We start from the raw sequence: 15,428 nt of genomic DNA on the forward strand, positions 1-15,428 counted from the left end.
CGAGAGACTGACATTTTTTCCCATTCCTCCTTGCAAAACAGCTCGAGCTCAGTGAGGTTGGATGGAGAGCATTTGTGAACAGCAGTTTTCAGTTCTTTCCACAGATTCTCGATTGGATTCAGGTCTGGACTTTGACTTGGCAATTCTATCACCTGGATATGTTTATTTTTGAACCATTCCATTGTAGATTTTGCTTTATGTTTTGGATCATTGTCTTGTTGGAAGACAAATCTCCGTCCCAGTCTCAGGTCTTTTGCAGACTCCATCAGGTTTTCTTCCAGAATGGTCCTGTATTTGGCTCCATCCATCTTCCCATAAATTTTAACCATCTTCCCTGTCCCTGCTGAAGAAAAGCAGGCCCAAACCATGATGCTGCCACCACCATGTTTGACAGTGGGGATGGTGTGTTCAGGGTGATGAGCTGTGTTGCTTTTACGCCAAACATAACGTTTTGCATTGTTGCCAAAAAGTTCAATTTTGGTTTCATCTGACCAGAGCACCTTCTTCCACATGTTTGGTGTGTCTCCCAGGTGGCTTGTGGCAAACTTTAAACTACACTTTTTATGGATATCTTTAAGAAATGGCTTTCTTCTTGCCACTCTTCCATAAAGGCCAGATTTGTGCAATATACGACTGATTGTTGTCCTATGGACAGAGTCTCCCACCTCAGCTGTAGATCTCTGCAGTTCATCCAGAGTGATCATGGGCCTCTTGGCTGCATCTCTGATCAGTCTTCTCCTTGTATGAGCTGAAAGTTTAGAGGGACGGCCAGGTCTTGGTAGATTTGCAGTGGTCTGATACTCCTTCCATTTCAATATTATCGCTTGCACAGTGCTCCTTGGGATGTTTAAAGCTTGGGAAATCTTTTTGTATCCAAATCCGGCTTTAAACTTCTTCACAACAGTATCTCGGACCTGCCTGGTGTGTTCCTTGTTCTTCATGATGCTCTCTGCGCTTTCGACGGACCTCTGAGACTATCACAGTGCAGGTGCATTTATACGGAGACTTGATTACACACAGGTGGATTGTATTTATCATCATTAGTCATTTAGGTCAACATTGGATCATTCAGAGATCCTCACTGAACTTCTGGAGAGAGTTTGCTGCACTGAAAGTAAAGGGGCTGAATAATTTTGCACGCCCAATTTTTCAGTTTTTGATTTGTTAAAAAAGTTTGAAATATCCAATAAATGTCGTTCCACTTCATGATTGTGTCCCACTTGTTGTTGATTCTTCACAAAAAAATACAGTTTTATATCTTTATGTTTGAAGCCTGAAATGTGGCAAAAGGTCGCAAAGTTCAAGGGGGCCGAATACTTTCGCAAGGCACTGTAAGTCATCAGGGACATCTCATCAGGCAAGTACCCAGGTTGTTTACTCTGCACTCCTCTATTCTTCCCTCTTTCACCCTGCTTTCCCATTTCCCGTTTATTCCCTCCATTACTGCCCGCCTGCTCCCTCTTTTTCCTTTAATCTCCTTGGCTGACCTCTCTTTACAAATGCCATCCTTCTCTCCTCAATCACTATGAGTTGGACCAGAGCACACAAACAACAGAGATGAACACTTCAGACAGACAGTGGGAGGGCAGAGCGGGCAGCAGCCAAGAACAGATGGAGTCTCCTCACACTGATTCTGTTAGCCCATCCGAACATAGGCATTGAAAGGCTGAGGGGTTTGTTTGGTTGCATGCGAGGACACAGTTGCATACTGAAACGTAAGCTGTTTGGTAGCTTTAGTTCATTGTTATGCTTCCGATTCAGTGCTTTTTAGTTATATTCTGTGTTATATTTTGTTAGAAAGTGAAGACAGCTTTAAGTTGGTCTAATGAAATACAAAACCTTCATCTGAAACTTGACCTCAGCATTTAAACTACAGTATATGACTCATGAGTAATTGTACGTTGTAAACTTGTGAAAGTGTGTGAAAATAATATTTCAATGTCAGAGGTGGATGTCCTGCTGTGTACACCAGCTAGTTAATGCCAGTCTCCCTGTCTTTTCTATCAGTCATTGTCCTTACTCATCGTCATTCCTTCACACCTTCTTCTCATCTCATTATTTCCTGGTCTAGCGCTCCTCTCCTCTGCTCTGCTCTCAATCCTCTCCTCTGTGAACAGTTCTCTAATTCCATCCCACGGGATCTGCCTTCCTCTTTTTCCTTCCTCCTCACTTCACCAATCTGTCCATATTTTCTCTGTCTCATCAAGGTGTTCCTCCTCACTTCACTGCTCTGTCATATTTTTCCTGTCTCAATGTGTCTTATCCTCCTGAACTCTTATTTTACCCTCTTCTCCTCCTACATGACCTCACTGTCTCCTCTAAACTCTCTGTCCTCTGCCATGGAAAGATCTCATTTCTCTTTTGGCTGTCATGTTACAAAAAGTCCCCCTGGAAAAAAAGAGGAAATCCCCAAAATAGGAGAGTAATCTAATCAGGCGAAACCAGAGCTCCTGTGGCCGTGTCAGTAGGAGCCATCTCCCTCTGACGCCAGCCTCCACCCTCCGCTCATCCCTCTATCTCTCTCTGTCCATCTGTCTCCACCTCCTTCTCTTTTCCCTTTCTCTTCCCACCATCCATCATTCATTGTCCTTTTTCTCTGCCTCTGTCTTCTGTGCAGTGGCCCTGGTCACTTAGGCAGCTGGTATTTCCAACAGTAGGTCTGGCCTGGGTCGAGCTGATAATGAGCTGTGTGAATCTGAAGCCTTGTCATCCGAGCCACAGTGGAGCGCAGGGCTGGAGTGTGGAGTGCACTGTAAAAAGGAGACAGGCAGACAAGTGGGCAGAGGGGGATAGGAACAGAGAGAAAGAATGAAGCACTGTTGTGCTTGTGCCCTTTGGTTCATCATGTGTACTGAAACTCTACAGCTACATGGTACATGGTAGGTCCCCATTGTTCCAGAAGTATTTGGTAACTGGGGAATCTTGTCAATGCTATTAGTGGGCAACGGAGTGCCTGTAAAAAGGATTGACAGAGACCCTACAGATCTTAGTCTAATAGCATTTAGCGATAGAGACCCTTTCATGTCATTCATAACTAGAGGTCTTGCTCTCTTTGTCTTTTTCTTTCTCTCTTTCTCTCTCTCCCTCCCATACTCCCTATCTCTCCATCGGAGTCTAAGAAAAAATCCCATAATGAGTCCAGATGAATACTGAATACTATACATTATTCATAAGTAAGTCCTAGGGTAGTACATTTTCCCATCCTTAGTTACCTATATATTTCATGAAACAACTGTTGTTTATTTATTGACTGTTGTTGACTGATGTGATAAGGTTCAAGGTAATCAAAGTAAACGCATAGATTGCTGTACAACAGGTGTGTGCCATCCTTAGTTAGTTAGGCAGGGGCTGTTACAGTTGAAGTCAGAGGTTTACATACACCTTAGCCTAATACATTTAAACTCAGTTTTTCACAATTCCTGACATTTAATCCTAGTAAAAATGTCCTGTCTTAGGTCAGTTAGGATCACCACTTCATTTTAAGAATGTGAAATGTCTGAATAATAGTAGAGAGAATTATCTATTTCAGCTTTTATTTCTTTCATCACATTCCCAGTGGGTCAGAAGTTTACATACACTCAATTAGTATTTGGTAGCATTGCCTTTAAATTGTTTAACTTGGGTCAAACGTTTCGGGTTTCCCACAATAAGTTGGGTGAATTTTGGCCCATTCCTCCTGAGAGAGCTGGTGTAACTGAGTCAGGTTTTGTCGTCCTTGCTCGCACACGCTTTTTCAGTTCTGCCCACACATTTTCTATAGGATTGAGGTCAGGGCTTTGTGATGGCCACTCCAATGCCTTGACTTTGTTGTCCTTAAGCCATTTTGCCACAACTTTGGAAGTATGCTTGCGGTCATTGTCCATTTGGAAGACCCATTTGCTACCAAGCTTTAACATTCTGACTGATGTCTTGAGATGTTGCTTCAATATAGCCACATAATTTTCCTACCTCATGATGCCATCTATTTTGTGAAGTGCACCAGACCCTCCTGCAGCAAAGCACCCCCACAACATGATGCTGCCACCCCCGTGCTTCACGGTTGGGATGGTGTTCTTCAGCTGGCAAGCCTCCCCCTTTTTCCTCCAAACATAAAGATGGTCATTATGGCCAAACAGTTCTATTTTTGTTTAATCAGACCAGACCAGAGGACCAAAGTACAATATTTGTCTCCATATGCAGTTGCAAACCAGTCTGGCTTTTTTATTGCGGTTTTGGAGCAGTGGCTTCTTCCTTGCTGAGTGGCCTTTCAGGTTATGTCGATATAGGACTTGTTTTACTGTGGATATAGATACTTTTGTACCTGTTTCCTTCAGCCTCTTCACAAGGTCCTTTGCTGTTGTTCTGGGATTGATTTGCACTTTTCGCACCAAAGTACGTTCATATCTAGGAGACAGAGCGCGTCTCCTTCCTGAGCGGTATGACGGCTGCTTGGTCCCATGGTGTTTATACTTGCGACCTATTGTTTCTACAGATGAACGTGGTACCTTCAGGCATTTGGAAATTGCCCCCAAGGATGAACCAGACTTGTGGAGGTCTACAATTTTTTCTGAGGTCTTGGCGGATTTCTTTTGATTTTCCCATGATGTCAAGCGAAGAGGCACTGCGTTTGAAGGTAGGCCTTGAAATACATCCACAGGTACACCTCCAATTGACTGAAATGATGTCAGTCAGCCTATCAGAAGCTTTTAAAGCCATGACATCATTTTCTGGAATTTTCGAAGCTGTTTAAAGGCACAGTCAACTTAGTGTATGTAAACTTCTGACCCACTGGAGTTGTGAATTACACAGTTATACAGTGAATTATAATTGAAATAATCTGTTTGTAAACAATTGTTGGAAAAATGACTTGTGTCATGCATAAAGTAAACGTCCTAAACGACTTGCCAAAACAATAGTTTGTTAACAAGACATTTGTGGAGTGGTTGAAAAATGAGTTTTAATGACTCCAACCTAATTGAAAGTAAACTTCCGACTTCAACTGTATGTATGTAGAACACACTTTGATCCAGGGACATAAGCTTCAGGTGGTTTGCAGACTGGCAAACTTTTTCATGTCTGCCTGGGTAGAATAATGCCATAGTTATTTCTCACAGTAAATGCAATTATTTCAAGGAGAGGTGCTTGTGGGGAGGCATTAAAAGCATTCCAAAAAATAATTAGAATTAACCGATTAATTTTTCGACAAAAGTAATCACATTCTTCTCCAATGCAAGGCCAAAATTCCAAGCCTGTGTTTTCAGACATCAGACAACTAAGTAGAGTGAACAAAAAACAGCCTGCAAGTTAACCTCCTGGTCTAGCTGATGTCGAGCTGCAATATCATAACACACTACAGTGAGTGTACAATAAGGTCAATATTTGCATATACTGTATGTGACAGGAGTGCTCCCACGTTTAGCAGCAGTGATAATAAATACACAATATATCACCTATTCCCATTTGTTCACTCTGTAGATAAGAACAAAGGCTGTTTATGTGGCTCTAATGGAGCTCTATCAGCAGCTGCTCTCATTGCTTCACAGCAGCTAGGGATTGTAATCACCTGGTTGGCACCATACATATCCATAAACTACACTGTGACTTGGTGGAAAATCAAATGGTGCAGTGACACTTGCACTGTGCACTTTGTTAACGGTTGTTGTTATTCATAAGAGTGCTCTTTGCTTTCTCCAGATTTAAAGTCAAAGTACTTTCCAGTTATGCCCTGAATTAGAGAAGTGTTTGATTGTAGGTTTCATTAATGTTTCGGGACGCACTGCGACAACCTGCATTGTGTTGCTAGTCCTCCCTCTGTGTGCCCTTTTCAAATGCTTTGACAGTTGCCTTGTGCATTTATCAACTAGAAGCCTAAAAACCACAACATGCCACTAATGTGGACTCACCTCTGGCTTTTTCATGGACATTTTCTTTCAGACACTTGACCTTTTTTTCTAACTTGTCAAGATGCTTCTGGAATCTTTTGTTTGACTGCGAGATCTTCTTGTTATACCCCAACATAAAGAGGACCAGACTAAAACAATGTGTGTTGTGCAGTCTTGGATGGAGGGAGTTGACACCTGATTTAGGAATAGGCAGCCCAGGAGCATGTGCCTGGTGACATCTCCTCCAGGTTAGCCATCAGTACGGAACGGGTCATGCAATGTTTTTCAATCAGATGTTAACTTCCTCCATCAGAGACACACTGCTGTGCAAATCAAACATATTGGAAAGGCGCAGAGGGGAAACTGATTCCCGTTTTAGTTTAGGTAATTACAAGGATTTGAACAGTGAGGGGAATAAGATGAGACAAACAGGATGTTTTACTGTTGTTGATGATATATGAATTTACATAATGTACCAAGATAAATACAGTACATAAAGGGAGGCAGCCAGTATAGACCTTATACATAGAGAGAGGGAGGATGTCAAAATGGAAGGATCAGGTTACAGCTGCTTTTCTCTCTGGCTTCTGTTCCATTAACTAATGGGCCTGGATGGGTGAGAGAGATTCAGACACTCTAGGACAGTGGAAGATGTATAGAACTTGCTTCTTCATTATTGAAAACCGCATGTTTTGGCAATACAGCCTTCATCTGATATACTGTACTTTCAATACGCATCACTCATGACTTTACATCACTACAGTCCATTTGAACTTTTTAAGAAAGCATACAGGTAGTTATAATTTACCAAACTAACACACTAGCTGTCAAGCTACTGCGCTGTACCGTAGCTCACAATGTGGCACCTTTCTCCACACGCTCTGAACGCCTGCCCTGATTGCTAGCGCATTGTGCAAATGCCACCCCCCGGCTCTGTTCTTTGCAGCACAATTAAAGTCTGTCTGCACTACCAGACTAATACAGCTCTGGTGGACTGAGCCTCTATCTCTGCAGCCCACTAAATTCAGCCGTCCCCCCACCATTTCCATTCAAGGTATAAGAATTATTAAAGAGTTATTAATAAAGAGTAAGACAGCAGTAAGAGATATGTGAGGCTAAGAAAAATGGATGGGTGGAGGGATGGATGGATACATGGACGGACAGAGGGATGGTTAAAGGAACCTGGGACTAAACAGCTCCCTCTGCAACTGGATCCTAGACTTCCTGACGGGCCGCCCCAAGTGGTAAGGGTAGGTAACAACACATCCGCCAGGCTGATCCTCAACACGGGGGCCCCTCAGGGGTGCATGCTCAGCCCCCTCCTGTACTCCCTGTTCACTCACGGCTGCATGGTCAGGCACAACTCCAACACCATCATTACGTTTGCTGATGACATAACAGTGGTAGGCCTGATCACTGATGAGACAGCCTTTAGGGAGGAGGTCAGAAACCTGAACATGTGGTGCAAGGACAACAACCTCTCCCTCAACATGATCAAGACAAAGGAGATGATTGTGGACCACAGGAAAAAGAGGACCGAGCACACTGTAGTGGAGCAGGTTGAGAGCTTCAAGTTCCTTGGCGTCCACATCAACAACAAACTAACATGGTCCAAGTGCACCAAGACAGTCGTGAAGAGGGCGCAACCAAACCTATTCCCCCTCAGGAGACCGAAAATATTTGGCATAGGTCCTCAGATCCTCAAAAGATTTTACAGCTGCACCATCGAGAGCATCCTGACGGGTTGCATCACTGCCTGGTATGGCAACTACTCTGCCTCCGACTGCAAGGCACTACAGAGGGTAGTGCGTACGGCCTAGTACATCACCGGGGCCAAGTTTTCGGCCATCCAGGACCTCTATACCAGGCGGTGTCAGAGGAAGGCCCTAAAAATCGTCAAAGACTCCAGCCACCCTAGTCATAGACTGTTCTCTCTGCTACCGCATGGCAAGCCCTACCGGAGTGCCAAGTCTAGGTTCAAGAGGCTTCTAAACAGCTTTTTCCCCCAAGCCATAAGATTCCTGAACAGCTAATCAAATTGCTACCCAGACTATTTGCACCCCCCCACTCTGCTACTACTCTCTGTTATTATCTATGCATAGCCACTTTAACAACCCTACCTGCATGTACATAATTATCTCAATTACCTCGACACCGGTGCCACGACACATTGACACATTGACTCTGTACCGGTACCCCCTGTATATAGCTCCGCTATTGTTATTCACTGCTGCTCTTTAATTATATGTTTTTCTTATCTCTTTTGTCTTAATTTTTATTTTTTAGTTATTTACTTAAAACTGCATCGTTGGTTAAGGGCTTGTAAGTAAGCATTTCACTGTAAGGTCTACTACACCTGTTGTATTCGGCGCATGTGACAAATACAATTTGATTTGATTTAAAGGCAACATTTTTACTGTAAATGTGTCTCCATTATTTTATATACTTCCCATACCTAGTTTGCCTTAACACAGACAGACCAGCCAGGGACCATACCCCAAAGAAGTGCTACTCCCAATTCCTCGAAGTCGTGCTGACATCACCCACATGACTCATTGGTCAATGTTAAGTGTATAATGTTCTATTAAATAGGTACTAAATCATGACTCCACTCCCCTTACTTCCACACCTTAACCTGTCCCAGACAACCAAACCCCATGCAGCCCCCCATGCAGACGCTGGCCAAATGTCATTTTCCCAGACCAACCACAAGGTTAATTATTCTCTAACCACTGCCCGCCTGTGTGTGTGTGTGAGTAGGGCAATAACGTCTGTGGGAAAGTGTGTGCGTTTGTGCACGCGTGCATGCTACCCTATCTTCTGCATGTCCCTCTAGCCGATAATCCGTCCCATATCATAGCACATCTCTCAGGCCCTCTCTCCTCTGATTAGAGGGATGACGCCTGTATATTCCTTTATTACTAGGATAACTCCATTTGGATTGGACATTTCCATGCCGGTAATGGCATCGCCTGTCATGTAATTTCTCCCTATAGACACCTCTTTCCATTTACACTCAATATGGAATGGCTCTCATGCTATTATCTGCACCTCCAAACCAACCCTGGGCTGTTGTCTTAGCCGGAAATGAAAGTAATGTTATACAAGATGGCCATCTACTAGATTTATTAGCAAGATAGCCCAGCTATATTACTGTGATTATGGATGAATACTTTTGGGTGGACCTAGGGTGTACCAACTTATGTTGTGTTTGCATCTGTGTATCTCCAACACCATCATTTGAAGTGAAATTGTTGTCATGACCAATGTTTGTTTTGATTGTTATGGCTGTTTATTTTTTACGTTTGAGATTTTTGTTATGGGTGTTCTAACTTGCACAATGGTTGAGATTTTTTTCCGGTGTCGGCTAATAGACAACCTCAAATGTAAATCTGCTCTCGTTTCGTAACGACAGTAATAATTTGTAGTAATTACTGTTACCCGCTGAGTGCTTTGATGATTATTTTCATCCCTGAACTGGGTATTAGTGTAAGCTAACATTAATTTGGTCCCTTTAAATATTGTCTGACTCCTCTACCTCCCTTTGGCTCCTCTCTCCTTCTGGTCCTCAACAGGTGTAACAGGCCTGGTGCAGATAGATGAGAATGGGGACAGAGAGACAGACTTCGCTCTCTGGGACATGAATGACACCAACACCAGTGTTTTCCAGGTACTGAACACACACACACACATCTCTCTCTCTCTCCCTCGTACACTAAGGCTCCTCATCTCTCGTACACTAAGGCTCCTCATCTCTTTCATTCTGCCAGTGCTCATAAAAGCTGCCTGCCTGTGTACACATGCTCTGTGTGTTTTGGAGATGGGAGATTAAAACTAGATGTACTCCAGAGGCATTAACATCTGGAAGAAAAGAGCTCTACAGTTCATAGAAAGACCTCCATATTTCCATTAACACTACAATATACCATCTGCTCAGGGTGAGGGTAAATGGGGAAACAGCTATATATAGCTATAGCATACAGTATTAACAAACCTATTTCAGTTTACATATGATAATTTAATATGTAATTTCATCCACCCAGTGCCAATGTGTTTGTCTTATGTAATGACAGAATGATAAATATTCATTGGTGGCAAGCCACTGAGGTTAATGACCAGCTGATCCAGCGAGATCTAGAGTACTGTATGTGCATGTACAGTTGAAGTCGGAAGTTTACATCCACTTAGGTTGGAGTAATTAAAACTCGTTTTCCAACCACTCCACAAATTTCTTGTTAACAAACTAGTTTTGGCAAGTCGGTTAGGACATCAACTTTGTGTATGACACAAGTAATATTTCCAACAATTGATTACAGACAGATTATTTCACTTATAATTCACTGTGTCACAATTCCAGTGGGTCAGAAGTTTACATGCATTGAGTTAACTGTGCCTTTAAACAGCTTGGAAAATTCCAGAAAATTATGTCATGGCTTTAGAAGCTTCTGATAGTCAATTGGAGGTGTACCTGTGGATGTATTTCAAGGTCTACCTTCAAACTCAGTGCCTCTTTGCTTGACATCATGGGAAAATCAAAATAAATCAACCAAGACCTCAGAAAAATATTTGTAGACCTCCACAAGTCTGATTCATCCTTGGGAGCAATTTCCAAATGCCTGAAGGTACCACGTTCATCTGTACAAACAATAGTACGCAAGTATAAACACCATGGGACTACGCAGCCGTCAAACCACTCAGGAAGGAGATGCGTTCTGTCTCCTAGAGATTAACGTACTTTGGTGCGAAAAGTGCAAATCAATCCCAGAACAACAGCAAAGGACCTTGTGAAGAGGCTGGAGGAAACAGGTACAAAAGTATCTATATCCACAGTAAAACAAATCCTATATCGACATAACCTGAAAGGCCACTCAGCAAGGAAGAAGCCACTGCTCCAAAACCACCATAAAGCCAGACTACAGTTTGCAACTGCACATGGGGACAAGGTTGTACTATTTGGAGAAATGTCCTCTGGTCTGATGAAACAAAAATAGAACTGTTTGGCCATAATGACCATCGTTAAGTTTGGAGGAAAATGGGGGAGGCTTGCAAGCCGAAGAACACCATCCCAACCGTGAAGCACAGGGGTGATAGCATCATGTTGTGGGGGTGCTTTGCTGCAGGAGGGTCTGGTGCACTTCACAAAATAGATGGCATCATGAGGTAGGACAATTATGTGGATATATTGAAGCAACATCTCATTACATACGTCAGGAAGTTAAAGCTTGGTCGCAAATGGGTCTTCCAAATGAACAATGACCCCAAGCATACTTCCAAAGTAGTGGCAAAATGGCTTAAGGGCAACAAAGTCATGGTATTGGATTGGCCATCACAACGCCCTGACCTCCTATAGAAAATGTGTGGGTAGAACTAAAAAAGTTTGTGCGAGCAAGGAGGCTTACAAACCTGACTCAGTTACACTAGCTCTGTCAGGACGAATGGGTCAAAATTCACCCAACTTATTGTGGGAAGCTTGTGGAAGGCTACCTGAAATGTTTGACCCAAGTTAAACAATTTAAAGGCAATACTACCAAATACTAATTGAGTGTATGTAAACTTCTGACCCACTGGGATTGTGATGAAAGAAATTAAAGCTGTAATAAATCATTCTCTCAACTATTATTCTGACATTTCACATTCTTAAAATAAAGTGAAGATCCTAACTGACATTAGACAGGTAATTTTTACTAGGATTAAATGTCAGGAATTGTGAAAAAATGAGTTTAAATGTATTTGGCTAAGGTGTATGTAAACTTCCGACTTCAACTGTGTGTGTGTGTGTGTGTGTGTGTGTGTGTGTGTGTGTGTGTGTGTGTGTGTGTGTGTGTGTGTGTGTGTGTGTGTGTGTGTGTGTGTGTGTGTGTGTGTGTGTGTGTGTGTGTGATAAGGGAGAGAGAGTGGATGCTTTTCACCCAGTGTGAGGGGGTGAGTGTCAAGTCTTTGGTCTGATTAGTGGCTCATTGAATGTCGTCTCCCATTATCACCCTATGCTAATGCATTGCATTGAGAATAATGTGTCAATCTTGCCAGACTGCCATCTCACTGTCTAAGAGGACCACAATGGAAATAAGCCTTCTGGCTTTATTCTGTTTTTATCCTCTAAAATGTTTAATTATGTAATGTTGTCTCCGGCTGGAACAGCCTACTGCTTTAAATGATCTAATACATTCAATCAATCAATGTGTGGTATGTTATTTGTCTATAACATTAGACATGTAATTGTAAGTAATACTGTGCTCCTTGCCAGATTGTGTTGGTGTACAACGGCTCTCAGAAGAAGCTGAGGGCCTTGCCTGGGATGGACATCCAGTGGCCAGGGGGCGCTGCTCCTTTAGATGTGCCCGTCTGTGGCTTCAAGAATGACAACCCAGCATGCCTTGCACGTCAGTGGACTCCGTCTGTCTCTCACTCACTTTTATATACACTGCCCCCCATAAAATGTCTTAGTTTGCATGACGTAGCAGAAGTTATAGTAGTCATAACCAGTCAAAACAGTTTACGATGACTGACTTTACACTGTCATGCAGTGGCTGTATTGAAGGACACCAGCGGACCATAAAAATGTTTCCCCTGTCTCTTTTTCCAGGAACCATCACAATCCACCAGATGGTAACAATTGTGGTGTTCTTCATCATTATCATCATCCTCACCATTACTGTCTTCATATACAGGTGAGTGTAGACAGGCCAGTTCAATTAGCAAGTATGCACAAGGCCTAGAATCTACGGGAAGAGTTTTATGTCATTACGTTTATAGCATTGTTCACATATCTAAAAGAGCAATCTATCATCACTCTCTCTCTCTCTCTCTTTCGCACACACAGGAAGCTGAAGCTTGAAAATGAGCTGGTGGCTCAGCTGTGGAGAGTCTCCTGGGAGGATATTCAGATGAGCAACATGGAGAAAGTGCTGCGAAGCGCAGGCAGCAAGCTCACTCTGTCCCTAGTGAGTCCACACTCACATGCACGCTTGTAACAACACACACATTTGACAATACACACAGTCTTACACAAAACTGATCCCATCCCACCTTTGGCTTTATTTACAGAGGGGCTCCAACTACGGCTCCCTATTAACAGGAGATGGAAACTTTCAGGTGTTTGCCAAGACAGGCTATTACAAGGTAAGTGGGGTGTGCGTGTGTGTATGTGTGAATGTGTGTGTGTGTGTGTGTGTGTGTGTGTGTGTGTGTGTGTGTGTGTGTGTGTGTGTGTGTGCGTGCGTGCATGAAAGAAAGTAACCTTTTAATGTCAACTGGATTGAATGCATAATGTTTTCTCTGTCTTTCAGGCAAATATTGTGGCCATCAAATACATCAACAGAAAACGCATTGAGCTCACCAGAAACGTGCTGTTTGAACTGAAACATGTAAGTCCTCATGAGGTTGTAGTGTGACGTGTGTATACTCCAGAATGCATATGTGCATCAGAGAATAGCGCTGTCCCTAAATGTGAAAGTCACATGGTGTGTTCCTTTCCTTCCCTCCCCAGATGCGTGATATTCAGAATGAGCACCTGACCCGCTTCATCGGAGCCTGCATCGACCCCCCCAACATCTGCATCATCACAGAGTACTGTCCTCGGGGTAGCCTACAGGTAGCCACCCCTCACCACATCTCCACTATAAGATAGTCCACTGACCCATTACAAATCTTTAGGAAGCATTTTCCTTGTCTAAATGGTGTGTGTGTGTGTGTGTGTGTGTGTGTGTGTGTGTGTGTGTGTGTGTGTGTGTGTGTGTGTGTGTGTGTGTGTGTACGCATGGGTGTGTGTTTCATCCTTCAGGACATCATGGAAAACGAGAGCATCACACTGGATTGGATGTTCAGATACTCTTTAATCAATGACATTGTCAAGGTAACCACTGCTCTACACACTCTCCTGCTTATCTTTCCATGTGTCAACTTCAGTTGACTTCAGAAAACACATGTGCATCATTCAAGTGAACGTCCATATGCTTTGCAAAACATTTTTAGACTAAAGCTGAATATAAATAACTAATATATATCTAATCTCTCCTTTTGACTATCCCTCTCTCTTCTCTTTCTACATTTTACCCTCTATCCCTACCTCCCTCCCCTTCTCCTTACCAGGGCATGGCTTTCCTCCACAACAGTGTCATTGTCTCCCACGGCAACCTGAAGTCGTCCAACTGCGTGGTGGATAACCGCTTTGTGCTGAAGATCACCGACTACGGCCTGTCCAGCTTCCGCACCGAGAGCAACACAGATGACGCCCATGCTTACTATGCCCGTTAGTCACCTGGCTCTGCAGGAAATTGCCCTTTAAACACAGATCTAGGATCAGCTTAACCTGATCAAATCCTTAAGAGGGTGAAATACAAAACTGACCTTAGATCAGTGTCTGTAGGCAAATTGATTAAGTTTTTAGTCAATTTATCCATCTATGTGTGTAGGGAAGTTGTGGATGGCCCCAGAGCTGCTGAGGTTGGAGAGACCCCCTCCATGTGGCACACAGAAGGGAGACGTCTACAGCTTTGGCATCATTCTCCAAGAGGTGGCGCTACGCCATGGAGCCTTCTATCTGGAGGGAGAGCCGCTCAGCCCCAAAGGTAACACACACATACACACACACACGCACTCTCTCTTTCTACATGACAGACATTTGGAACCGATTTGATCCTATGTAGCAAAATTTCAAATTGTGTTTTTCACATTAGATAAAAGTAGAGATTCAGAGCGCGAAAGTTATAGATAATACACTACAGTTGAGGAACAATGGGAAAGTAATTCTGCTTTGAAAGTTGATAAACTTGTAACCCCACTTTTGAGAAAATGGCTCTTGAATGTTTTGGTACACCTACTAGAGAGCTCTTCTTTGTCTAAACCTAGTCAGGATCATTCACAACCTCTTAAGCCTTAGCCCCACCCATCTTTTTAAGGATTCACATGTGAGTCCATTTGCTAAACAGAGTGAGTAAGTTCCCAGACAGCTGAGAACTTGGAAAAATAAGAGGTGAAATCATAACGTTAGTGAGCTTCAGATCGAAAAGTCAGGGCTCTAGAAAGAGGCCCCAGTTCCTGAGTTGGAATTCTGAGTTGGATGACAGTTCAAAACGATTTTTCCTAGTCGGAGCTTGTTTTTTTCCGAGTCCCCAGTTGTCTTGAACACACTGAAGTCGGAAGTCTGAGATTTCCGAGTCCCAAGTTTTTGAACGCGGCAATAATCCCAACCCATACTACTAGCAATACAAACTGATTGTCATAGCTAGCCACCATGCATGAATCTCCAGGTAGCTAAAGCTAACCAACTAGGGTCAATGTTAACTAGCTAGCTAACATTAGGTTATAACTAGCAATGCAAATAGATTTCGGAGATACAAATAATAATATTACACAGATCATACACGTAATGTTAGCTAGTAAGCCAGCCAGCTAATGTTAGCTAGCTAGCTAACGCTACGCTTTAACTTAAAATGAAAATGACATTCTGACTAAATTTGAAATGTATAATATCTGAAAATGTATCTAGATAGACTTTTTTACCCGTATACATGGATGAACGCTTCTCCCTCTCTGTCACCATTGCCATGGTTGCCCTTAGTTTGGAAA

The 15,428-nt window shown here is 43.0% G+C and overlaps 1 protein-coding gene across 1 annotated transcript in view; it reads left to right on the top strand.

The window, feature by feature from the left end:
* LOC139380389 (atrial natriuretic peptide receptor 1-like) overlaps nt 1-15,428 on the top strand; it is a 58,367-nt gene that overhangs the window by 31,339 nt on the left and 11,600 nt on the right. Inside the window, exons 6-15 of the mRNA XM_071123030.1 lie at nt 9,437-9,531; nt 12,106-12,241; nt 12,445-12,529; nt 12,682-12,802; nt 12,906-12,980; nt 13,148-13,225; nt 13,348-13,452; nt 13,642-13,713; nt 13,950-14,109; nt 14,273-14,428. Coding sequence (XP_070979131.1) covers nt 9,437-9,531; nt 12,106-12,241; nt 12,445-12,529; nt 12,682-12,802; nt 12,906-12,980; nt 13,148-13,225; nt 13,348-13,452; nt 13,642-13,713; nt 13,950-14,109; nt 14,273-14,428 — 1,083 coding nt within the window. The remainder of the gene's footprint in view (nt 1-9,436; nt 9,532-12,105; nt 12,242-12,444; nt 12,530-12,681; nt 12,803-12,905; nt 12,981-13,147; nt 13,226-13,347; nt 13,453-13,641; nt 13,714-13,949; nt 14,110-14,272; nt 14,429-15,428) is intronic.

The sequence above is a fragment of the Oncorhynchus clarkii genome, chromosome 2, assembly GCF_045791955.1.
Source record: "Oncorhynchus clarkii lewisi isolate Uvic-CL-2024 chromosome 2, UVic_Ocla_1.0, whole genome shotgun sequence".
NCBI classification, from domain to species: domain Eukaryota; kingdom Metazoa; phylum Chordata; class Actinopteri; order Salmoniformes; family Salmonidae; genus Oncorhynchus; species Oncorhynchus clarkii.